The following is a 25,650-nucleotide window of genomic DNA, read 5'->3' as shown; positions in this document are numbered from 1 at the left end:
AAGGCCCCTCTCACCAGCTGTCTCACTTCCCTTGTCTCCTCTCCCTGTCTCTCTGTCTCTCCACCTCCTCTCACTCTCCACGCGATCTTTCAGCTCCTCTCTGTGTATCGCTCCTGGTTTCTCCCTATCTGCCTCTCGGCGCCTCCCCCCACCCCTTTCCGGGTTCTCCCTGGCCCTGGCCCCCATTCTCTCTTTATCTGCGCCTTCCCTGCGTGGCTCCATCACTGGCTGTTCGCTCCGTTGTGTTCCCGCTCTTTCTGTATCTTTCTGTCTCTCCGGCCTCCGCTTCTCTGTCTTTCCATCTGGTCCTCTCGTTTGTCCTTCCTCCGCTTTTTCTCTCCGCCTCTGCCTCCTGTGCCTGTCTCTTCTCGTCTCTTTCATCTTCTGTCTCTCCCCTCTGTCTCTCATACTCTCTGCGGGTCTCTACCTCATCCCTTGTCTCTCCGTGTCTCTGGCGTCCATCCCTGCCTCTGTGTGTCTCTCTCGCTCCCCCTCCCTTCCCCCCTTTTTTCTGTTTCTAACACCCACACTCACATCCTACCTCAGGAGTAATTGCTTTTGTCTGGGTTGGACTGGACTTGTGGTGGGGGGAGGGCGGGGGGAGCGGGTGGCGCTGGGGGGGTTGGGAGGGACGGAGGTCGCTTAGTGGAGTTGAGGTGGCGTCTGCCAAAGCAGGGGATGCTGGGGAGCAGAGGTCCAGCGGTGAGGGGGCAGGGGGAGGGGCCTGGGCCCATCCTGGTAGGGGTCTGGGCCTCTGGTTGGGGATGGAAGAGGCAAGCAGGCCCTTGCATGCGGATATGGAGGCGATATAGCAATAAAACGGGATAGCCAGCAACCTGTACTGCCTCAAAACCTCCCCCACCCAGAGACACCCCCCCCAAACATCATCATGTGCACGGAGCCACCATGACACACACGGAAACACACCCAGAGCCTCCAGTCCACTCGTGGACACACTGGGCCATCGTCACACAGGGACACAGGGAGTCACGTAGACACACAGAAAGCACACGGATCTCTGACACTCGTAAAGGGAAAGGGTCTCTGATTGTGCAGAGACGACCACACCTACAGCTACCCACCAACACAGGCACAGAACCCACACACACGGACACATGGGGACTCACACCACAGTCCCCAGACCCTCGCAGAAACATCCAAGCTCAGACACACTCAGGTGGGGGCTGAACACACCAATACTCAGATTTCCTGGAACACGGGAACACACGGCCACCTTGTTATCTGGGGACAGAGGTCATTGAAATGCTACTGGGACAGATGAATCTTCATACATTCAGACATTTGGGGACAACGAGAGTGGGGGAGCCACTCATGGAAGTACACGCAGGGCCACCCAGTCCCCTGATACACTCTCGCAGGCTGATGGTCGCAGAGACATGACTCAATAGCTGAGCCATGCGGGGACACAGAGTCTCGGAGTTCCACAGCAGAGGCACACAGGGGGCGCACACACACCCTACACATATGGCACAGACAACCCTTTTCCTTGGAACCTCCTATCCTAAGCCTCACCCCCCCCCCCCCATACAGGCCAGGCTCTGGAGTGAGGCCAAGGCAGCTCTGCCCACGGAACCTCAAAGATGGAGCAGCCAGGGGCTCTGTGGGTGGGCAACAGGCTGCCTAGGGGCTGCCCCACTGTTCCTGGCATTCACTCACCCTAGTTTACTCCAATTCACCCCATCAGTTAGGTCTTCCCCTGCTCAGGGGCTCAGGACAGTGTCTCCCCAGCCCCCCAGGTACCCACTGCCCACCTCCCAGAGGTCCATCAGTCTCATACCTTCGAAGGGCCCCACCTCCCTGAGCTGCTCCCAACTGAGGGGATCCCTGCTTTGTCGCAGGGGACTGTCCCTCAATTTCTCCCAGCCCCCTCCCTGCCAGTGTGACCCCCATCCCCATCTATTCCCTGCCCACTGCCATACTCACCCCCTTCCTGGCTGTCCAAGCTCTCAGCTTCCCTAAGCTCTCCCGCTGTAGGGGGCGGTGATGGGGGTGGACCCTGGCCCCTCAGAGGCATGAGTAAGGGGTACCTGGGGGTGGGGGGCCTGGGTGCGGCTCCGGGAAAGGGAAGCAAGGCAAGCGGAGAGAGAGACGCAGAGGCAGGCAGGCAGCCAGCCGGCTTTATATCCCTGCCGTATTGATCCACCATGTCACAGCCCCGGTCGATAGCCAGCCGAGAAAGAGAGGGAGTGAGGGGAGGGGAGGTTTGGGGGAGGGCAGCGGGACCCCTATAGTCCTTGGCCCATCTGGGGCCTCCTTGGCAGGCTGTGGGGGCATACCCCAGCAGGCCCACCCCCCCAAAACAGGCCCATCACCATATCCTGCCCCTCTCCCTCTTGGCTGCGGCCCTCTCCCTGAGAACTGCTTTCGTAAAAGAATTTAAACACAGATTTGCCCATTTCTTTTTGTTTCTGGCGGTTCTTCATCCATTGTGGGCATGGGTGGGGGGCTCACAGCTGTTCACTGTCTCAGCTCCCCTCTGCCTTCCGCAGTTGGGCTGGGCAGGTAAGAGGCCTCGAGGCAGTGTTGTGTTGACTTAGGGACAGACATTAGTAGGAATCCTCCTGCTTTGCTGTGTGAGCCTGGGCGAGCGAGAGAACCTCTCTGAATGCCCTCTTCCCCAGTCATCGCTAGCCAGGTGCTCAGGAGGGATTGTTCACATCTGTTTCCTGCCCCCTCCAACTTGAGGTTCCAGCTTGAAGCTGTGCCACAGACAGACCACATTTAAAATCTTTCTCCTGTTCCCCTTGCCCCAGTGGTCTGGGACAGAAAACTCAGCTTCCCCTTTCCTCAGCCTCCTCTTTCCTCTCCGCAGAACTTTCTACCACCTGTCCTCCCCCCCATTTAAGCTTCCCCTGACCTGGGTGGGGAAGGGAGGATGTCTCCCTAGGTAGGAAGGGAGGAAAAGGGAGAGGCTCCTGGACCCGGCTGAGATCCCTGGCGCTGTGCTTCCATCCTGGATCCCAGCCCTGGCTCAGTCTCCTCTCTCTGAGCCTCAGTTTCCCTCCTACCCCCATCCAACCCTGGCCAAGCTCAAAGGTTCTGTGTGGCTCTGGGATCCACAGGGATTGATGCAGATGGGAGGCAAGGCTGTCCAGAGGGTGAGGGCAGGGCCAGAGGGGTGCCTGGTGCCCCTCCCTCAGCTGGGCTTGCCTGGGTCCCAGGTGTTCCCCCAACCCCCAACTCCCTGGGGCTTGGGTTCTTTGTCTGTCCAGATCCTCCTCCCCTTCCAGCCCAGCCTCAGAGAGGTTGAGGAATCACCTTAGCCTTGACCCCAGGGGGAGGGCAGAGGAGGGGCAGGCGGGCCCCACCCCCACCTCCTGCCCTTGGCCATCCCTACAACCCCTCTCCTCCCTGCTTTCTTGAGTACCAGGCTGCCCCCCCCACCTCCAGCTTCGGGACTGCCGTTCCCTTTGTTAGGAAGGGGGAGGGGAAAGAGAGCTGAGGGGACGTGCCTTGACCCTCGACCTCTCCCCTTCCCTCCTCCCATCTGGGTCCCCAGGGGCTCAGAGCCCCCTTGACGGACAGTTCTGACCATCAGCCAAATGGCTCTGGGAGTGAGCAGGGGCCAGGTAGGGGGGAGGGGAGGGAGGCCTGGCCAGGGCCCTGAGCCCATCAGAAGGAGGGTGTTTTACGGGTGTTTTTTGAGCAGCAGGGGGAGATAGGTACCCACGGGGGCAGGCCCTGGAGGAAGCCTGATTGCACTGGGGGATGTGGAGGCAAAGCGGGGCTCTACTCAGAGCTAGCAGCTCTGGGAGCCCTGTGGGTAGGGGCCTGGCCTGGGCAGACACCCCCCACCCCACCCAGCCTGCGGCATTGGGAGTGCAGTGAGTTTAAGAAAAAAAATTAAAAGAAAAAAAATAACAGGAGCAGGAGAAGCTGGGGGAAAAATATATAAGAAAAAATATAATAAGAACTAAGCGGTGGCTGCAGGAGAGAGAAAGGGCAGGAGGCGGGGAGGGGGGCGCAGGGGGGAGGGCGGCTGGGCCCTGGTCGCTGCGGAGGCCCGGCCGCCGGCCTCTGCGCTGAGCCCTCCGCGTCCCCCCTGCCGGCCCCCTCCAGCCCCGATCGATCCAGTTTCTTGGCAATAAAGCATTTTTATTGTCAGCTGCCCTGAATGCCAAATGTGAGCCTGGTCCTGCTCCCCCCTCAAACCGCTTCCTTACCACCCCTCCCCCAGTCCTCCTCTACCCCCTCCTGCCACCCCCCACCGCAGCATCAGCATGGCCCATCACCAAGACCCCCTCCTCTTCTTCCTCATCTTGTCAGCCGCAGTCCCTCACACCCTCAATAATCCACCTAGCCCCCTTCCCAGCTAGGCCGCCGGGCACCCTCCCTAGCCCTAAATCTGCAGGGAGCAGAAAGGTGGGCTCTGGAGGAGTGGCCTTGGGGGGCACAGGGATGGACAGGAGGGTGCTTGGGTGGGCAGGCAGGGAGATGATGGCCACAGGTTGAGGGAGGCGTGGGCAGAAGTCAGGAGAGCAGAAGCTGTCTGCAGTGGCACAGGCTGGGGACAAGAACAGGTGGGGGAAGGCAGGCGGGCCTGTCTGGCCCCTGCCCTGTGATCAGCTGCAATCCTGCAGGGCCTGTCCTACCCCTTCCAACACTGAACTTGGGCCCCTGTCTTGGGGAGGCAGCCTGGGGCCCAGGAAAGAGAGAGGCTGGCGTTGGACACCTCTTCCACTTACCCACCCATTTCAGGCCGGCCAGAGAAAGCCCCAAACTTCAGGGCCTGGGACACACCACTCAATCCGTAGGACTGCTGGTGTAAGGGCCAGAGGAGAGGGTATTGGAAAGCAATTTACAGAGACCCTGGTGGCCCCACCTGGATTGCTCTTCTTCTCCCTCTTTCTCTTCCCTCTCTCTTTGTCTCTCCAATTTTCCCGTCTCTTTCTCTCCTTTTCTGCATCTTTCTGACTCTCTCTCTGTGGGACTCTCCTCTCTCCTCTATTGCTGCCTCCCCCTTCAGGAGTTTAAGAACCCCACAGGCTTCTCTGCTCTCCCCAATAGTCCCTGGCTCTTCATTCCCTACACCCCTCTTTTCCTTTCCTGCTACATCCTTTCTCCTCCGATCTCTCCTACCTGCTTGCCCCCCATGCCCTTGTCTTACTCCAGGGCTCTCTTGGTTTAGCCCCTCCTGCAGTTGTGAAAATAAACAGAGGCCCAGGTCCTGGAACCTGAGCAGGAAGTACAGAGAAAAGGTCTAAAGCCCCTCTTCTCTCTTCTCTGGGGGTGTCAGTGTCCAGAGGAGTTAGAACTCATCTACACCTGTAGAGAGAGAGCTGGGGAACTGGAGGCTGCAACCCGCCTGTGGGCCACAGGTGTGCTGTGTGGCTTTGCTCGACACACTTGCCTGCCCTGAGCCTCCGTTTTTCCCTGAAAAATGAGTTGCTCAGATGGCCTTATATCCTTCCCTGTAGGAAACCTGTGTCTTGAAGGGGCCACAATCCTCTCAGGTTCCAGGGGAGGGAGTGGGTGGCAGGGTCCTCCTTCTGGGGAAGGTGGTCACCCCTCCATCCAGGTGCTTTTATTACGGTGACATTTCAAGGCTGCAGACCTGCCCTGTCATCATTTCCTAGTGGCTTGGGATGGTGATGCTGGCGAAGCCTAGGATGCCAGACTGTCGTCTTGGGCTGGACAGGGGAGTGACCCAGCCAGGATCATGCTGTAGGGAGTAGGGAAGACAGATTCCCACCTCCATTGTCAGTTCTGGAAGGCAGGGGCCATGTCACTTATCCCTAGCTCAGTGTCTGACACACGGAGGTATCTGTGGGGGAAGAATCTATGCAATGGTTAGGCAGGAGGAACGAAACAGAGAGATGGCCGGAGATGGAGCAGGGCTGAGGGCCGGGGGGCAAGAAGCCGGAGTTCAGCCATCTCTGGGTTGAATCAATGGGAAATTAGGGGTACTTAGGAGGAGAAAGATTCAGGGATGACCCCAGGTCTCCTTTTCAGGCAGCCATTCTTCACCTAAGACTCAGTGACCCAGTCAACAAATCCCTGCATTGGTGCAGCAATCTCATTCCCTTCCACCAGGCCTCACAGCCACCTGGGTTTGGAAGGGGGGTAAGGAACTCTGTGCCAGATCCCTCTGGCACATGGGAAGATGAAGTCTGTGTTTAAAAAGTGGTGTATATGCCCTGGCCACTGTGGCTGAGTTGGTTGGAGTGTCATCGTGTATTGAAGGGTGGCAGGTTTGATCTCCGTGGGGGCACGTGTAGGAGGCAATGGATTGGTGTTTCTCCCTCTCTCTAAAATCAATTTTTAAAAAATTGTGCGAGGGGAAAAAGGTGGTGTATGCACATGCATACCTACCCACATGTCATGTGCTTGCTTGTGCCTAAAACAGTTCTTACCCTTTTCCGTCAGGGATTTTTTATGTACTACCTTCAGATAATAGTTTTGCAGTTAGTAAAGGGCCTTCCTAACAGGAGAGAGAAAAATCCCTTTGGGCCATGCACTGGGACAGGGCTTGTGTGAAAGGGCCTGCCTGAGTGGGGCCAGCAGAGCCCTGGGATGGGGACAAGCTTGGCAGTGATTGAGATGTATGGGATTCTGGCTGAGGCCCAGGGAACCTGGGAAGAGTTGAGGGGTCTGAGGGTAGAGGGTGGAGAGATGGGGCAGGAGGGCAGCTTCCCACTTCCCTGCTTGACAGCTGGACGCAGACTTAGGAGTCCTTTCCACCTGGCTCCAGATGCCTGTCCTTGGAGAGGTCCTCTGATTGACCCTCTCCCCACTGGTCTCTTATCATCCGCCAAACCTGCCCCTTTGCTCATGCTGCTCCCTTGCGGGACTGCGTGCTGCCTGCTAGGCACTTGACCCGCGGGCTCTTGCTGAACCCCTGACCACCCTAGGTGGCAGGCATGATCATGATTCCCTTTGCAGATGGAGACACTGAGGCTCAGGGAAGGGAAGTGGCTTGCCCAAGGTCACCAGCCAGTGAGTGGCAGAGCCACGACTGACATTCAGGCCCAAGTGACTCTGATTGGCTCTCTTCATTGGTCCAACCCATAAATGTTTATCAGGAGCTCACTGCTAGGGGTCAAGTTCTGCTTGGAGGTGCATGGGAAATGTGACTGCCTGGGTGAGGGGTTCAATCCCATCTCTGCCACGGACTTGCTGAGACACTGTGGGCAGGTGGCTTTTCCTCTTTGAGTCTCAATTTCCTTCTCTGGGTCATAGCCACCATCTCGCAGGAGTCAGTGAACAAGGAAATGCAAAATGTCCAGCAGGTAAGGTTACGTGACAGATGGCCATGCCCTTCTCCCTTGTTCTGTCTCTGACTCTTGCCCAACCTCTAAATTCCAAATCTTTTGAGCTTTTACATTTGACAAGCATTTTTTCCAAACCACTGTCAACATTCACTGTCTGCTTAGATTCTCACCACTACCCTGTGAGGGAGGAATTATTTTCTTGATTTTGCAGAAGTGGAAACTTAGGCTCAGAAGACTCGTCTTCTGCCTTGGGTGCTTGTCTCCATAAAGGATTCATTTAACTGACACATTCCACACGTCTGCTGAGTACCTGCTATGTGCTGGGCCCTGTGCTGGGCACTGGAGAAAAAGCAGTGGACAAAACTGGCACAGCCAGCTTCCATGGAGTTGAAAAACTGGAGGGGATGCAGATCTTTAAGTGTAAATGTTAATTAAATGCAAAGTCAGAAATTGTGATAAATTCCCCTAAAGTAGAGAAAAGAATAGGGAACCGACAGAGAGAGCTCAAGACATTTAAACTCAACTTTGAAAGATGAGTAGGATTTAACCAGGTAAAAGATGTTCTAGGCAGAGGGACAAGCACATGCAAAGGGCCTGGGGTGGGAAAGAGCTTGGTTTGAATGCTGCCTTTTCTTCAGGAGGCCAGGGAAGCCTCTGGGAGGCAGAGACTCAGGTTCTATCTATTTTATGTTCTCCACACAAACCTCAAGTTGCCTGGTGTTTTTGGCTCTGAGTTCACTGCCAGACAGAGGTCCTGCATGGAGGGGAATGTGACACTGTCCCATAGGAGACTCCTGTAAGAAGTGAGCTCTGAGCAAGGTGGTGCAGGGGGAGAGTGGGTCCCCTCACAGCCACCCCTCACAGAATGTCCCAAGGCACCAGGGACACTGTTCAGTGTGCATCCCAGCATTGCTGTGATTCAAGGTAGGTGACCAGAATGAAAACTCTTAGTGAATGGCTCATATTGGCAGGAGGCCATAACTGGGACAGGGATAGGAGACATGGATGTCTTAGATGGCAAGCTCAGGTTCAAGTCCAGTGTTTCTTACCAAGCCAAAGGGAAGAGGTGGCAAGGGTCTGGGGCAGAGGCAGAGTGCATGGATGGCAACATGGACTTTGGATCCCAACTGCCTGGATGTGAATCCTGATTCCATCTGTGTGACTGCAGACAAATTATTCAACCTTGCTGAGCATCAGTTTCCTCATCTGTAAAATGTGAATGTTGACAATGATTCTCTCTTACAGTGTTGGGAAGATTCCATGAGAAAAGGTGTAGAAAGTGTTTCTAACCAGTAGGTTCAGGGTTCCCCCTTTACTTGGAGCTTGGGCTTGGTTTGCAGGAATAAAAGCCAGCCTGGAAAAAGGGAGTGAGAGGTGGGGAGCAATAGGAGGTTATGTATTAGAGGCAGACAGAGGCCAGGCCCCATGGCAGGGTCGCAGGATGGTGGGTCAGGATTAGGAATCCGGAAGCTATCCTTAAGTACCCTGGACAGCGGCCTCAGCCCCGCAGAGCCCTTGCAGCCATGGGCGCACCCTACCGAACATGGACTTCTATTACGGTCTGCTTCTTGGCAGTGAATTGGGGGTGGGGGTGGGGAGCAGATGATATTGCAATGCGTACAAATTGACCCTTGCCCACAGGAAGCACCATCATGTGGATGAGTCATAAATGTACAGTTTAATCAATCTTTATCGAGCGAACGTCAGTGTGATCACTCCCTAGGTCAGGATAAAGGAGGCAGTCAGTGCCCAGGAGCCCCACCCCCGTGTGTCCCTTCCAAAACACATTCCTGCCTCTCTCCCAGCTGGAAGCACCGCCGTCCTTACTTTGGGAGTAATCATTTCCTTGCTTTTTTCTTTGTGCTAGCCACCTGTGTGTCATGTAATATATTCCAATTTTAATTCAAAAAATGAATATAAGCTCATTATAAAAACCAAAACGATAATAGAGAAGGTTAAAATTCCCCTTTGAGTCTCCTCTGCTTTCCCACTCCTGGCCCCTCACCACCCACAGAAAATGTGTAGTGTTTTTGTCTGGGTTTTACATAAATGATATTAAGTTGTATAAATCATCCTACAACTTGCCTTTTCACTCAGCAGGTCTTAGAAAAGTTTCCATGTCCATATCCGTAGGTCTGTCTCATTTTCTTTTATGACCATATACTGACTATGAATATATTTATCTAGTCATTGTTCTGTTGTGATATCTAGGTTGTTTGATGTTTCTCTGTTTCAAACCTTGATGTGGTGAACACTTTGTGAACTTTTTGAATTCCTTATGCATGGTGGCAAGTATTATATTTAATATTATGAAGTTCCTTCAGCCCATGTTACTACCCAGATTTCACAGATGAGGTGCCTGAGGTTCAGAGTGGTAAAGTCACTTGTCCAAGGTCACAAAGCAAGGGAATGGAGGAACTAGTTCCCAAAGTCTTGTCTGTCTGACTCCCAAACCAGTGCTTCTATACAGGTAATTACAGTCTATGGAACCAAAGTCCTCATTCAACAAACATTCCTGGAGCCCAGCAAACTCCACCCTGCCCTGAGGCCTTGCCCTGTGAGGACAGACTCATTAAGAAGTAATTACAATGCAGTAGGATGCTGCCTGGAGCTGTGGGAAGACTGGGGTCATTACTATTAATTGGGCCTCTGGTGGAGTCAGAGAAAGCTTGGGGGGGGGGAGGAGAGGGGAGATTTGAGCAGAGTCTGTAGAGGTGGGTAGAATTTGGGCAACAAAGTAAGCATGAAGGACAGGCACATAAAGGAACCCAAGTGGAACAGAGGAAGAAGTGAGCTCTGAGGGCAACATGGTGAAAGGTTGGCAGGGGCCCATATCCACTTGACCTTGGAGAGCTAGCCTTGGACTTTGTCCTGTGGGCCATTGGAGCCTAGAGGGATTTATCCACTCAATGGATAGGGTTTGAGCACCTGCTGTGTGCTAGGTAGTGTTTTTAGATGTTGGGGATACAACAGTGAACAAGACGAAAGAGCACACCTGCTTTCAGAGCGCTTACATCTTAGAGGGAGAAAAAGGCAGTGAACCACGTCCACAGTAATTGAGTTCCAGAGGTTGCCTTGAAGAAAATGAAACTGGGTGATGAAGTGGAGAGTGATGAAGGGAGGGCCTCTCTGAGGAGGTGGCCTTCCAGCTGAGACTGGAAGAATCAGAAGAATGGGAAGAGATGGGAAACAGAATCCTAGGGGAAAGGTCAGCAAGAGCAAAGGCCTCAAGGTGGGGACACACTTGGCTTCCCCCAGTGTGGCTGGCATGTGGTGCTCTTGTGGGGAAAAGTGAGGTCTTGCAGGACCTGGAGGCCATGGTGAGGAGATGGGGCTTGTCCTAGAGGCCACAGAAAGTTACCAGAGGGCCTCTGGACCAAGGACAAGGGCGCGTGCATTTCAGCCTTTGGACAGCTCCCTGTGCGGAAAGACACAGCGTGGTGGTCAGTGCTGGGCTGAAGTGGAGTGTGCAGCCTGGGGGCAGGTGGGGGCTCCTGGGCTGAGGGTGCAGCCTCATTAGGGAAGGGCCCAGGGTCCCAGTGGGTATGTGGTGAGGGATGCCAAGGACCCTGTTCTTGGAGGACCTACAGTCTGAGAGACACATACACGTCAAGATGAGGAGCGTGGAGCTCAGCACAGCAGTTAGCCTGTGCCTAGCAGGCTTTAGTGTGAGAGACTCTAGGTCCACGCCAGCCTAGCTATGTGACCATGGGCCTCAGTTTCCTCATCTTTAAAATGGAGATAATATAAGTCCCTACTAAAAGGTGAGGGGTCGGTGGAACCCTGAGTACGCTCAGCCAGGCCCTCTTTAGACTAAGCCCACAATGCATTCTTTCTGTATTTGTTCTCCAGCTAGTTCACCCATCTTGCCTGTTCTTGTTTCTTTCAAGCTGCAGAATGTTAGAGCTGGAAGAAGCCTTAGATTGCTCCTCCAGCCCCACCTCCCACTTATGGGTGGGGAAACTGAGACCCAGAGAGCACAGGGAGCTGGCACTAGGTCACCAGATGGCCAGTTTCAGAATGGGGATCTGGTTGGTCTTCTGACTTTTATGTTCTTTGAGCCATGTCACAATACTTCTCAATTTCTTCTTACTTGAGGTGAACTCCTGGAAATTCTGGTGGGTTTGGGAAATTGGTGGTGGTGGTGGGGATGCAATGAGGAGTGTTTGTGTAGATGCATTTATTAAGCACCTGCTGGCTTCCTGATGTGTACACCTTGCTGCTTCCGAGATGCCTCTTCCTGATCTTCCCCTTGGCACTGGCCCAAGTCTCCTTCCCAACCCGGTGCCCTTCTCACTGTCCATTGGTGATGTCCTCAGGTCCACCCAGCCCCCCCTGCCCAGCCACCCATGTGTAAGCTCACTAGAGTCCTGTAGACTCGCACTGGAATTTGTAGCCTCATTTGCATCCTCATGGCCCCTTCCTCCCCTAATGTCTGAGCCACTGTCCCAGCCTCCCCCCTGGTCATCCTGCCTGCAGATCCCCCACCAGCTGGTCCTCATGCCAGCCCCCATGGATCTCCTTTACACAGACTCTCCCTGCTTAAAAGCCGTCCACCTACAACATCAGATCCAACCTCAAGGCATGCAGGGTATCCTGCTGGGATATTTCTCATCCTGAGCTTGATCCCTCCTCCCCCGATCTTTCTATGGCAGGAAAGGCCCTCATTTTTTACTCTTCCCTCTTCCCCACATCCCACCCTCAGCCAGTCACCAATCCTGTTGGGTCTACTCTCAAAATTGCTTCTGGAGACACCTGCTCCTTTTCTACCCCCTCTGCCACCACCCTGGTCCCAGCCATCATCAGCTCTTATGTGGACATCACCCATTTCTTCATGGCTGACCTCCTTCATGCTCTGGCCCCTCCAGATTAGTCTCCCACAGCAGCCAGAATCATCCATGAAAACGTTCACAGAACCACGTCACTCACCAGCTTAAAACCGTCTCAGTTGTATCCCACTGTACTTACAGTAAAGGCCAAAATGCTTACCCTCACCTGCAAGGCCCTGTGGTCTGGCTCGCCTTCCTCTCCACCTCGTCTCCCACGTCCTCTTTGTTCACTCTGGTCCAGCTAGATGTGCCTCCTTTTTGCTCCTGGAATTGCCATGTTGTTTGCTGCCTCAGGGCCATCACCTCCTCTGTTCCTATGGCCTGCATGCTCTTCCCCACACTTTGCCTTATGAATGGTCCAACTGCTGAGTAAGTGCTACCCTCCATCTTATCTCAGGTATGCTAATCCTGAAAGCACTTTTCCCAACCTGGAATTGCATATTTATGTGATGGCTTTTTAAAATTGTTCCCCCCCCCAAAAAAAGACTGTAAGCCATCTGGGGGGTGGGGAAGAAATTTCTGTTTTGCTTTTTCAAAAAATTTCAGCTTTACTGAGGTATAACTGATTGTTTTGCTTTTAACCACTGCATTCTCTGAGCTTAGCAACGGCCTGGCACATAATAGCGTTTATCGGGTACTTACTGACTCAGTGATGGAATATCAGGGTATTTCATCAACTCCAGTCTTCCCCTTGGATCGTGAGCTCCTGAGGCAGGTTCAAGCTTGTCTCTGGGTCCTCAGCCTCCAGCCCAGGGCTTGTCACTAAGAGACACGTAGGAAATGTTTGAACTGAAGGAAATGGGGAACTGATGGGTTCCTTCAACAGAGAGAATCCAGTGCATTGCTGAGTATCAAAAATAGACTCTAAGGGCTGTGGGGGTTGGGCTGTGGGCTGTGAGGAGATTCTGGTGTCCCTGAGTGGACAGGGAATGGCTTTCTGCTGTCCACTGGAGGATAGGGAGCATTTCAAAGCTCTAAGGAGGCCCATGGAGGAGTAGAGAAAGAGCAAGCTATGATAGCTTTAGTTTGAATACTGCTCCACCACTCACATGCTGTGTGACATGGGGCCAGTGACTTCACCTCTCTGAGATCCAATTCACCAGCAGAAAAGGGATGATAACAGACCTTATCTCCTGAGACTGTCGTGAAGGTTAGAAATAAAGTATTGGCTCAATTAGCACAGAACAGACTGTGCTGCTGCTACTGAAATGTTTCAAGTCCCTGGAGGCTGGGTGCTCCTAAGCAGAACATGGGGAGGATACTGCTTGACCTTGACTTAGGGCCACTGGAGAAGCCATTCTGAGGGCAGGCCCAAGGGTGAAGCAGGTGTACAAACAAGAAATGAAGGCTTGAGCCCAGAAGCCAGGAGGGTGGGGAAGAGGTGGGCAAGCAGTGCCCAGGGCGGGCCAGGCTGGGTTTGATTTGAGAGTATTGGAGGCCCATTGGAGGATTGCATGGCCATGTAGCAGGCAGGACCAGCGAGATATCCCTTTGTCTGTGTGTCTGTCTGCCACCCTCATCCTGTTTTCCCATGTGTTTAGGTCCCCAAGCCAGCTTTCCCTGTCCCCCCAGAGACTGCCCTGGCCTGAGCTCTGCTGAAGACAGATGTCCTGGGAGGTTGGTGTCAATGAGTCTTAGGCCGAGTTCATCTTCTAGCTCAGCCATCGACTCACAGCGTGGCCTGCAATCCAGTCTCCCTTTCTGTTGCCCAGCTGGGGGTCTGAGGGGCCTCTGAGCTCCCACACACTACTGGCCTACAGATTAGGAAGCAGTTACCGGGGAAAGACCCCTTGGGTCCCCACACAGCATTGAGACACAGCCAGGGACTCAGTGGAGATGTCGCCAGACCACAGCAGCATCCAGAAAGAGGCTGGGGAACCGAGCTGCAGACAGGGTCCCCAGGGGCGGCTGAGAGGAAGAAGCCATGGCTGGGGGCCCTGAGGGGTGAAGAATCCTGCTCTGCTGTCCCCGGTGGGCTGGCTGCTCCCCCCACCACTCCCCGCCAGGCCCCCAGGGGACCTCGCTCTAATAATGTATTTGATCGACTCGCCGGCCGCGTACAAGCGATTATTGTCTTGTCGGGAGTCAAACGTATCGATCCGGTGAGAAATATGAGCGGAGCAATGGGGCCCGCGTGTCAGTTACCAGCCCTGCTGGCCCTGGGGAGCCCCCTGCGTCTCCTTTAATTACCGCTCAGCCCTGAGCCCAGCCTGGCCTCCCTGCGCGGCCTCCTGCCCAGACTCCCTGCACCCCCAGGGCCCCCCGCTGCTCCCCAGCTCCCATGCCCTACCTGTCTTGCTCAACATGGCTTGAGGCCTCTTCTCCAGCTGAGAGACCGCCATCCCCTGCCTGGTCCACCTCATTCCTGGCTGCCAGGCCCTACCCACCCAGTGTGCCCCAAGCTCTGCTCCCCTGCCCTCTTTCCTCTTTCAGGCAGGGGGACATCTCAAGCCCATTCTCCTTCCGGATTTCCTGAATTTCCTGACTCGGGAACTCAGTTCTGATCTGCCTGAGGCCATAATAGTGGAGCCAACGTGGGAGGCAAGTGGGGTGACTTCATCCCATGGGGGAGCATGGAAGGCTCTTCCCTGCTCTGTCCTCAGCTACAGGCCTGGGAGGGCAGCTCAGAAATGAGCGAAGCTTCTCTCCTTGCTCACCAGAAGGGGCTGACACCCGGTCATATCCAAAAGCTCACTCCACACATGGGCGATGGTGACTATGTCTGGGGTGGAGCATGGGTGTGGCTTGATGGGGTTTGGGCCCTCCATTGTGTCCTTATGACCCTCATTTCCAAATCTCCCAAAACATAAATCCTAAATCAAAACAGAGTGTGCTGGGCAAATGAGGCTTTAAGACAAGGCTCCAGTACCCCGCTGCCACTGGACTGCTGTCTGGCAGACCCTCATGTATAGAAATTCTGCATGAGAGATAGGGAGAGAGACAGAGACCAGAAGGCAGGAGGTCTGAGTTGGAGCCGGGATGATGCAGGGCAGTCTGGATTTCCTCAGTGAAATGGCCTTTACAACACGGGATGCTGTGGAGTATAGACAGCTGGAAACTGGCCCTTCTGTGTGTGCAGAGGTAAGGACTGCTGGTCATTCGCATCCGGTGGGCCTGCCTGCCTGCCTGGGCATGTTTGGGTGCGCAGGGCCCATGTGGCCCGAAGGGCACTCGTGAAGATCTGCTTGTGTGTTATATCCTGTGTGAGTGTGCATGGGTGTGAGTGTGGGCGCACATGGCCAGGAGGCCTTCCTGGGCACACATGTGTAGATATGTCCCTGTGCCATGTGTCAACGTGAGGGAGCAGAGGGGGTGTCTGAACAGGCGAATGGGCAGGGAGGGTTGGTTGTGGGGCCAGTGCACAGAGTGTTCCTATGTGTCTGCGTGTGCACACGTGTGTGTGAAGTGCTGGGGTCCGTGTGTGTGTTGGGAGGGTGAGTCCAGGCTTCAGTGTGCGCGCATATTTTGGGGGGGTCCCCCAGCGTGGGGCGTAATGAGTACTGCAGGGCCCGGGGAAGGCAGGTGGGCTGTTTGGAGAAGCGAGGCAGCCCCGCAGCCTCAGACCTGGCACCGGCAGGAGGAAGAGGGCAGCTGCCTGGCCGCGCCTTTGTCTGCGCCGCCCTGCACCCGGGAGTCCTGCGCCTTTGTGTGACCCTCGCAGGTGTGCGCGCGGGGGCGGAGGAGGGGTGGGCGGGGAGGGGAGCCGAGGGAGGGGCTCCCTTCTCCGCAGCCGGCCCCGCCCTCCCGCCCATTGGCTGGGCGCTGCCGCCCTCTGGCGGGCGCGGAGGGAAGCGCTGGCCGGGAGCGCGGCGGCGCGGAGGGCCAGCCGGCAGCCTGGGGACCCGACGCTCCCCTCCAGGAGCCGCCTCAGGCGCCCGTATTTGCCCTTTGGCAGACTTCTTGCTGCTCCGGAGCAAAGTCCCGACCTGCCTCCTGCACTGCCACTGTCCATAGGCGCCGCTTCCTCTCGGTGGTGGCCCGGGACGCTTCACCTGCGGGCAGGCGCACGGCAGGGTACCCCCTCTCCACGGCCGCGCCGGAAACCCACCGCGAACGCCGCCTCCTGCTGCGCTTTTGGGCTCTGGGCTCTTGTGAAGGCCACCCCACCTCTCTGGTCCTCAGTCTTGTCTTCTGTAAAATGGGGCAAATAGTGATCGCCTCAAGAGATGACGCTTGTCAAGTGCGAGGTGCAGGGCGTGGCCTTGGAAAAGCCTCCCCCCCTCGCCCCCCAAATGACACTTCTAGCCAGTGTTTTAGTGATGTCCTTATGGGCCCACCTTCTCTCCCAGGCCCACTCGCCCTGCTCCAGATTTGCCCTGGAGGCAGCAGTGGGCTGGGGCAACTGTCGCAGGCCCCTCCTGGAGGTACTGCCGTAGGAGTCAGCTCTTCCAACCTGCCCGTGCTCTGCCCGCTACCCCCACTTCCCCTACACACATGATTTGGGGTCCCTGCTGCAGGGGTGGGCCTTCCAGCCGGGGCATTTTCCCTTCCGAAGGGGGCGGACCCTGTGGTTTCCTCCCAGGGTGACTTCCGGCAGAGAGGACTTGGCCCCCAGAGAGGGCGGGGAGATGACACAGTTGTTCCCCCAGCCCTGTGGGGCGGGCAGCGCGGTTCACTCCAGCATGGGGGCTCCAGGTAAGGGGCCCGCGCCGCCGCCCAGAAATGTGGGCAACTCCTGGGGTTTGCCCGGCTGTGCCCATCGCTGGCCTGCCCTGCCCCTCCTGCTTAGCTGTCTCCTCTGTCCTTTCACTCTGTCCCTCAGCAGCTTCCCCCTTCCCACCCTGGCTCCCCACTCCCAGCCCCCTTTTCTTCTCCCCTCCCACATCAGACACCTGGGGCTGCCGACCTCTTCTCCCCATCTCTGCCGCCGCGTCCTGAAGGCTCCGGGGGGAGGGACTCAACCCGGGGTTGGTAGGGGGCTCCTGTAAGGAGGACCGGTGGGTGGGCCATGAGTCGGGGCTGCAAACCTGTTGGAAGGCTGAGCGCGGTGCCGGCTTTAGAGTGTGTTTGCGTCTGTGTACCCTGTGTGTGAGGTCGCCGTGAGTCTCCTGAGTATGACTGTCATGTGTCTGCGTTGAGGGAGAGTGGGGGGCTGCTGTGTGTGCCATTGTAAGGGTAGCCTTGGCAGTGATCTCTTGGCTCACTTCACTTCATTCGCCTCAGATGTCACCTCCTCAGGGAGGCCTTCCGTGACCTTCCCATCTGAACTGGCCACTCATCCTGCCATTCTCAGTCCCCTTGCCCTGCTTGTCTTTTCTTGATGGCACGTACCACTGCCTGAAAATTTATATGCTTGTGTGCTTAATAACTGCCCCCCCCCCATGTCAGTTGGCTGAGTGAACATTGAGTGCCAGGCACCGTACAAGGAGTTTTGGTTTGTTGTCTCATTTGATGTAGTGCTCTATCTCTGCATGATGATAGTTATCTCTCAGCAGTGCTGATGGGACAGTTAACTGAGCTAATATGTGCCAGTGCTTAACACGGTGCCCAGAACATGGCAAGCGTCAGTACTTCATGACTGTTTTATCTGTGGTCACATAGGTACGACTGTGGGTATGTGTCACATTTCTGGGGGACAGTGGGGATGAGTCTTGTTTGGTGTGTGCCATCCTGTGTGCATCAGTGTATGTGACCCTCCATCAACATGTAGTTATTTGACAGCTCTGTGCTGGGTGTTGGAAATACAACCAGAAGGCAGCTTCAGCTCTGTCCTCCTGGAGTCCCCAGTCCAGTGGGAGAGACAGATGAGTCACCAGACAACAGAGGAGGCACAGGCAGGGGGCTCAGGGCTTGGAGGTGGAGGCACAGGGGGCTGTGGGAATCCAGAAGACTTGTCCAGTTTAGCCTGTGGGGGGTCAGGGAGGGCTTCCTGGAGGAGGGAATGTCTTGGCTGATATGTGAAGGACGAGTGGGTGTGAATAAGGTAAAAAGGTGAGGAGGAGACTGAGGTGGAAAGAAGACAGGATGGCATGTGGTTGCCTACTGAAGTGATCACACGCGCAACCATGCATGTGTGTGTGTGCATACTTTGTGCACACAGATCCAGGGCATCCACGTATGCAGGCTGTTTGCTCCCCCACTGACTCATCCCTGTCTGGGGTTGAATGAGGGCCTCATACGTGCTAGGCACTGGATTACAACCTTGACTTGGGATTTCTCACTGAGTTTCCCTGCCTGGGAGGCCTGCCCTGGGTCCCCCCTCCCAATACATTATGTGGTTTGGGCAGGTCACTCATGATGCCTGGTCTTGTTGTTGTTGTTGTTAATCTTCATCCCAGGATACTTTTTCCATTGATCTTTTAGAGAGAGTGGAAGGCAAGGAGGGAGGGGGAGAAGAGGAGAGAGAGAGAAACATCTGTGTGAGAGAGACACATCGATTGGTTTCCTCCTGCACATGCCCTGACCGCGGCCGGGGATTAAACCTGCAACCCAGGTACGTGCCCTTGACCGGGAATCGAACCCACAACCCTTTGGTCCGCCAGCCAATGCTCCAACCACTGAGCAACACTGGCCAGGGCTGCTTGGTCTTGGGCTGCACATCTGTGAACTGGGTTCAGGGGTCCGCCCTGGCCATCTCCCAGGATGAGGTGGCTCTGGACATGTGAGTGTGTGCATGTCTGTGTGTGCGTGTCTAGCTGAGTGACCTGGGTGTATCTGTGGATGTACATCTGTGTGTGAGTATATCTGTCTATGAGTGACTCTGGGGTGTGAGTGTGTGCACGTCTGTGTGTGCGTCTGAGTGACCTGGGGATATGTGTGCACATCTGTATCTAACTGCATTTCTGTCTGTGAGTGACTCTGGATGTGTGAGTGTGTACGTCTCTCGGTGTGACTGGGTGTGTGTGTGTAAGCAAGCCCAGGTGTGCATACTCATGTCTGGGTGTGCTTTGCATATCTGCCCATGTCACTGTGTCTGGGCCTCTGTCTTCATCTGCACACATTCCTGTCTGGGATCTGTGCACACCCATCCCTATGTGAGTTGCATGTCTCCATCATGTCTGGGACCCTGCCTGGCTGTGGCTCTGGTGTGCATGCTGTGGCAGCTCTTGCCTGTTGTCAGCACAGTTGGCCACATCTCTTGTTGTGTCTGCCCATATCTCCATCCCTCCCTCCTGACAGCTCAGAAGTGTTCACTCCCTTGAGGCTGCCCAGGGACAGCTGTGGGGCTGTGGGGGTGTGAGGTGTGGTTCCTGAGGAGGCCCAGACTAGGCCAGCTGGGCGGGCAGAGGTTCCCGGCAGCGCAGATTCAGCCCAAAGGGGCTCCCAGGCCAAGCCTTGATTGAAGCAGTCTGTGGAGGCAGGGGACCCAGGGGACAAGCCAAGTGGGACCAAGAGGGGTGAGGGGCAGCCCTTGGGCCCTCTATATTTAGCCCCATTTTCGGTAAGTGCTAACGAGAAGCTGACCCAAGTCTGCTAAAACCGGCCGGGGGAAATGCAGAGGAGAAGTGAAAGTCGGGTGGGAGGGGCGAGGGAAGGGTGAGGAGAGGAGGGCAGCCAGAGTCCCAGGCCTGGGGCAATCGCCTGGGGCAAGCCTGCAAGTGGGTGTGAGGCCAGGGGCGTGGGCAGCCCTGGGTGGGTCTGACTCGAGGACGGGATGGTGGGAATCAAGGGGCCCTGCAGGGCTCTGCCTTGCTTTTCCCTGCCTGTTCTGTTCCGCTATAAACGTTCATAAATAAGCAACCAACTTTTCTGTGCGAAGGTGTCTTTGAGAGAGGCTTCAGAAGTTTCCAGGGGCGGGAGCACATTAGAATCGCAGGGACGGGGGCTTTTGAAAACCTGATATCCAGGCCGCCCCCTGTCCCAGTGAAATTGTGTCTGGGGTGGGAATAGCATTAGTATTTTTGTAGTTGAGAGAGAGGGGCATGGGGCAGCCCTGCTGGGCCAGGTGCAGCCTGCCTGCAGGGTTGGTGGCTCAGTGCCCTCCAGTGTCCATTAGGTCATCCCGTGGCTTTGGGTTCATGGTGGAAATGGAGTCCCCTATTTGTCCTTGGCGGGGAAGGCCTGATGAGACCCTTTTCTCTGATGGGGCTCTGACGGAGGAGAAGAAGAGCTGGCGAGGCCTGGGCAAAGGGCAGCACTGGCCATTTTGCCATTCGGCCAGCCTGAGGAACAGTGGTGTGAGGCTGTGTGTGTGTGTGTGTGTGTGTGTGTATGTGTGTTGGGGGGTGGGGTGGGATTAGGGAGAACAAAGGAAACAATGGTGGAAGTGTCCCCTCAGACCACTTTTGTCCCTCCAGCCACTATCCCTGCAGAGGGGCTGTTACCTTAAAGGTGTAGGTTGGAGTTGCTTAGGGATTGGGCTGAGGGTCGAGGTATCAGGTGACATCAGGAAGAAGGGCTCGTTTGGGACAGGATTGGGTCCTGGTCCCTGGGAGAGTCTTTCATGCATTTATTCATTACAAAGACACAGTCCCAGCCTGAGCCCACCTAAGAGACAAAGCTGCAGCGAGAGATGGTCAGAAATATTGATAACCTGTTCTTCTGAGATGGGTGATGCCAGTGATGAGTCTGGGCTTTAGGTCCATGCCCAGGTGGTCAGGGTATGTTAGGAGGCAGGGGCATCCCAGATGAGAGAAACAATGACCACCTGGGGAGTAAGGGAGGACCTCACAGAGGAGGTGACATGAGCTGGGGCCTTAAAGAGGAGCAGGAGCTTGCTGCTAGAAATGGAAAAGGTGGCCCCAGGTGGGAGAAGAGCAGAGGCAGAGGCCTGGAGGAGGGAGATCTGGGCTTGGGACCACCCTCGTTCATTGGATCCACATGCCTAATGCTAGGCAGTGTCAGGCACCCTAAGATAAGTCAGACCTGCCCCTGAGGGGATCCTAGTTTAAGGGGGGGAGACATACTGGGGTCCAAATGGCTATAGCCTCTAGGACAGTGACAAGGGCAGATGCTGGGTCAGGGTGGAGGGAGCATGGGAGAGACATCTGTGAGTATCAGGGGTGGTGACTTCATAGAAGACGGAGCCTGTGCTGGGTCCTGAGGGATGAGTAGAAGGTCGCCAGTGGGCAGAGTGGAGAACAGCATTCCAGGCAGAGGGACCAATCCGTGACAGTCTCAGGAAACATTAGTTAAATGGCAGAGAGACAGCAGCACAGAGGCAGAAACAAGGAAGAGACAGAGCTGCAGGGAGACAGTCAGAAACACTGGCAACCTGTTCTTCTGAGCTGGGTGATGCCAATGGTGAGTCAGATCCAACTTTGCATCCTGGTGTGGTGGGAAAGGACCGGGACACAGAGGGCCACGGCGCTATGGGGTCGTGGCTAGGACAGTGGGAGGGCACAACTGTGGGAGGCCATATTCGTCTGCTAGGGCTGCTGTAACAAATAGCACAGCTGGGTGGCTTAAACAACAGAAATTAATTTTCTCAAAATTCTGGAAGCTGTAAGTCCAAGGTCAAGGTGTCAGTAAGCCTGGTTTCTTCTGAGACTTTTCCCTGTGTCTTCACTTTGTGTGTGTCTGTGTCCCAAACTCCTCTTCTCATAAGGACACCAGTCATATTGGATCAGGACCCACCTGACCCAATGACCTTTTTTTAACTTAATTACCTCTTTAAAGACCCTATCTCCAAATACAGTTGCATTCTGTGGTACTGGGGGGATAGGGCTTCAACATATAAATATTGGGGGACACAATGCAGCCCGTAGCAGAAGCTGAGGATGAGCACGGCCTCTCTGGGGTGGAGGTGAGGTCAGAGGCTGCCCTGGTCTGCGGCAGGAGGGGCATTCCCCAGCCAGGCGGGAGTAGGGAACCTGCAAGGTCTGGGCTTCCCATGAAGCAGAAGCCCCAAGCAGAAGGAGATGCCTGGTGTGGCTGCATGATGCATGAGTGGTTAGAGATGGCAGTGGAGGGTGGCAGGGGCCACACCCCAAAGGCCGGCCAAAGAGCCTGGGCTTTTCTTCGGGAGATGGTGAGCCAGGGAAGGGTTCAGGGCCAGGGTGTAGGAAGGATCTCCCTGGGGCACTGTGGACACTGGCTGAAGGGAGGGGACAGGACTGGGCAGGGGTTTCAGGGATGCTAGGAGGGGCAGGATTTAAGGCTGTCTTAGGGTGAGATGTTGCCTAGAGCAAGGCCAAGGACTGGGTGATTTTGAGCCAGAATTAGACAGCACTCCTGCCTTTGGTGCCCCAGAGTCAGGAGCAGGGCCTCACCGCAGCTCCCTTTGCGTGAGTCTCAGGATCATGAACCACTCAATGCTCCATCCCTAGAGCCCAGAAACAGGGCCTGAGCTCCCGTACAGTTCTGGGCTCCCGCTCCCCACCTCAGCCTCACCAGCCTATGCCTTAATGGAACTACATGCTGGTTTAGTCTTTTTTTTGCTTTTAATTTTTCCCCTTTTTTTGTGAAAACTTAACTAACCTATAGCAAAGTACCCTGAATTTAAGTGTACAGCCTGATGATGAATTTTTACATGTGTATAAACTCATATTGACTACCAAGCAGATCACGATGCGAAACATTTCTAACCCCTGCAGCCTTCCTCATGCCCTTTCCCAGCTGGCACCCCCGAAAGGTACCCACCACCTGACCTTGATCATTTGATACCATCTCCCCTCTTTCTGAGCTTTGAGTAATTGGAGTCCTACTGTCTGTACACTTTTGTGCCTGATGTCCTTCCCTTGGCATCAGGTCTGTGAGATCAGTGGTCTGTGATGCAGGAGTTCGTGCTTTTTCCCACTGTGGAGTATTTCCCTGTGTGGACATACCACAATTTGTTGATCCATTTCCCCGTGAAAGGGACCCATGAGTTACTTCCAGTTCAGGGCCTTTACTAAAGGCCTGCTGGGAACACGTGTGCCTGTGGGCATTGGTGGGCAGGATGCCGGGAGTGGGTGTGCGGTGGGGAAGGAGGGGGCACCTCTTAGCTTTCCTGACTTGTGCGTGTATCAATTTACACTCCCACCAGTAGTGTGGGACCTGCCTTCTTAATCAGGAATTTTAAACCCGAGCGGCAAAATTCCTCAGCTGCAAAATTCCTGGACTGTCTTTTTTTTCAGAGAGAGTGGAAGAGAGGGGGGTGGAGAGAGAGAGAGAGAGAGAGATACATCAATGTGAGAGAGACACGTCGATTGGTTGCCTCGGGCACGCGCCCCTACAGGGGCCGAAACAAACCTGCAACCAAGGTACGTGCCCTTGACCAGGAATCGAACCCTAGACCTTTGGTGTGCGGGCTGATGCTCTGTTCTGACCGCTGAGACCAGGGCAATTCCTGGACTTTTTTCAGTTGCTGAGGACGTCCCAGCTCTCTCTTTAGCTGGCCTTCTGAAATAATGGGCTCAGAACACACTGGAGTTGGACAGCTCCTTTGACAGGGTGGGATCACCGCGTAGGTGGGGATTTGGAGTAACCCGTGGGAGAGACATTTGGGTCATGATTAAGGTCTGAGGCCAAGTTGGGAATCGAGCCCAAATGAAGATCTTGGACTATCTGGATGGGAGTTGGGATCCAGGGTGGGTAAGGGGATTGAGAACGTGTCAGGCAAAAGCCTAGATTTGGGGGGGAAAGTCCAAGACCAGGAAGGATTGGGCTGGAGTTGGTGTCAGGGTGAGCTTGGGCTGGGGTGACTGTTGGCAGTGAGGTGGGTGGAAGTCATGACTGGGGTCCATTAGCCTATATCAGTCCTGATTAAAAGCTGAACCCTGGAGTCACAGAGACTGGGGTCCAGTCAGGGCACCTCTGCCGTCTCACAGTGCTCTTGGGGAGGTGACATCCCCTCAGAGCCTCAGTTTCCTTCTCTGTGAAAGGGAGTAATATTAGCAACAATTCCTAACATGCGTTTGGAGTCACACCCAGCCCTATGCTTGGCACTGGTACGCACTCCGCTTTCCACTGTCAGCATCAAAGCACTAAGAAGACAGGGCTGTCTCCATTGCACTGTGTCCCTGGTGCCAGCTTGCTGCCTGCCACCTCCCCTTGGTCACTGCCTTTCATTTCCAGGGTCGGTAGAACTATAGAAAGGAATTGTGTTTTAGGGGCCAGGTATCTCACTGGGATTTGGGCACGCAGTTGGAATTCAAGTCCCAGGAGAGGTCTAGGATTAGGTTTGAGGACAAGGTCAGGGCAGAGCCGGAAGGAGTTGGAGCTGGAGTTACTGAGATCAGAGCGGGGCTGCTACGCCTATGCACGGAATACACGAAGGGAGACCGGTGGGAGTGAGGTGTGGAGGGAAAGTAGTGGGCCGGGGGACCCGCTGGCGGTGGCTGAATCACACCCGGAGATCTTAAGACTCGTTCCTTTGGGGATGCTGCAGTCCTGTCACATCCCCCAGGCCCCGCTCAGAGTGGAAAACATGCCTCAGCTGAAACCTGGTGGGGCAGGACGGGCGCCTGGGCGGCACGCCTGAGCAGAGGCCCCGGGCTGAGTCTCTCCTTTGGAACATCACCCACCTCCTCCCAGGAAGCCGGGCAGCGAGGTCTTCTCACGACCACCGGCCACTGTCTACCTCCTGCCCTGCCCCATCGCCTCCCAGGGCCAAGCCTCCCTGTGCACCTTCTGGAGGGTAGAAAGGATCAGTCAGGAGCCTCAAGGCCTGAAGGCCCTTCTCTTGTCCTCCCAGAGAAGGGCAGAGGCCCAGAACCAAGGGTGTGTCTCCCGGAAAGAGACACTTGCAAGGTGGCAGAGGGTGGGGGGGGGGGATTTGGGGAGAGGCTGGGGTGGTGCTGGAGGAAGGACTGAGAGCCTTCCTGGCTTCCCCTTCCTCACCCCACTTCCATCCCTCCTCTGTCCCCAGAAATAAGAATGTCTAAGCCCCTGGAGGCCGAGAAGCAAGGTCTGGACTCCCCGTCAGAGCACACAGGTGTGTGGGGAGGCAGAGGGTGGGCAGGGGGCAGGTGTGGTGGGGAGCTGCAGGGACAACTGGTGACAACTCACCTTTTCCCTCTCATTTCAGACACTGAAAGAAATGGACCAGACACTAACCACCAGGTTAGCAGGGAGTGGATGAGCGGAGGGGCGGGGAGGGGGAGAAGGGAGCAGCAGGGGGCTCTGTGGGGAAGGGACATGGTGTCAGAAGCTGCTTCATCTCACAGGTCCCATCCCCCCCCAACTTTCTCTTCACAGAACCCCCAGAATAAGAGCTCCCCATTCTCCGTGTCCCCAACTGGCCCCAGCACCAAGGTAAGCACCTGTCAGAACAGCCAGGGCAGGAGGAAGGAAGGGGATGTCCTGTGAATGGTGGCAGTTGCTTTTGGGAGAGTGTCCCACAGGCCTGTCATGGGCCCAGGGCCTAAGGGGGCACCTAGCCCCGTACCTTGGTGACAAAGCTCCTCCCACCCCTTCTCACCCTTGGGCTCCCGCCCCAGGCCTGTGACTCACCCGGGCTCCTTCCCCTTCCCTGGGGGGTGGGGGTGGCCAGGGAAATCCCCCCCAGAGCCCCAGGGCGATGAACAACAGGAAGCCAAGGGCCCGCCCCCATCCCAACTTCCCTGACCGAACTGGGGCCTGCCCCACCCCATTTTCTGCCCCCCAACACACACTCAGGGGGTAGGGGACCAGGGGACATCAGACCCAGTGAAGATGGCTGGGGAATGAAGGGATGCTGGAGGAGAGGACGATGGGGAGGCCGAAAGTGGCCACCAGAGCAAATCCCA

At 55.5% G+C, this 25,650-nt stretch overlaps 1 protein-coding gene across 6 annotated transcripts in view; it reads left to right on the top strand.

The window, feature by feature from the left end:
• POU2F2 (POU class 2 homeobox 2) overlaps positions 1–25,650 on the top strand; it is a gene marked incomplete at its 3' end in the record, with an annotated part of 65,858 nt that overhangs the window by 21,325 nt on the left and 18,883 nt on the right. For 5 of the 6 annotated variants that reach the window (XM_081118594.1, XM_081118593.1, XM_081118592.1 and 2 more), the window contains exons 1-4: positions 16,638–16,696; positions 24,792–24,857; positions 24,951–24,985; positions 25,121–25,177. In XM_081118594.1, the coding sequence (XP_080974720.1) occupies positions 16,684–16,696; positions 24,792–24,857; positions 24,951–24,985; positions 25,121–25,177 (171 nt within the window). In that variant the 5' untranslated portion in view covers positions 16,638–16,683. Of the gene's footprint in view, positions 1–16,637; positions 16,697–24,791; positions 24,858–24,950; positions 24,986–25,120; positions 25,178–25,650 lie in introns of those variants that run through there. The other variant, XM_081118591.1, reaches the window with a different exon arrangement.

Source organism: Miniopterus schreibersii (assembly GCF_964146895.1).
Source record: "Miniopterus schreibersii genome assembly, chromosome: 18".
NCBI lineage: Eukaryota > Metazoa > Chordata > Mammalia > Chiroptera > Miniopteridae > Miniopterus > Miniopterus schreibersii.
Note: the sequence above shows the minus strand (reverse complement) of the source record. Positions and strands in the feature narration are given on the sequence as shown.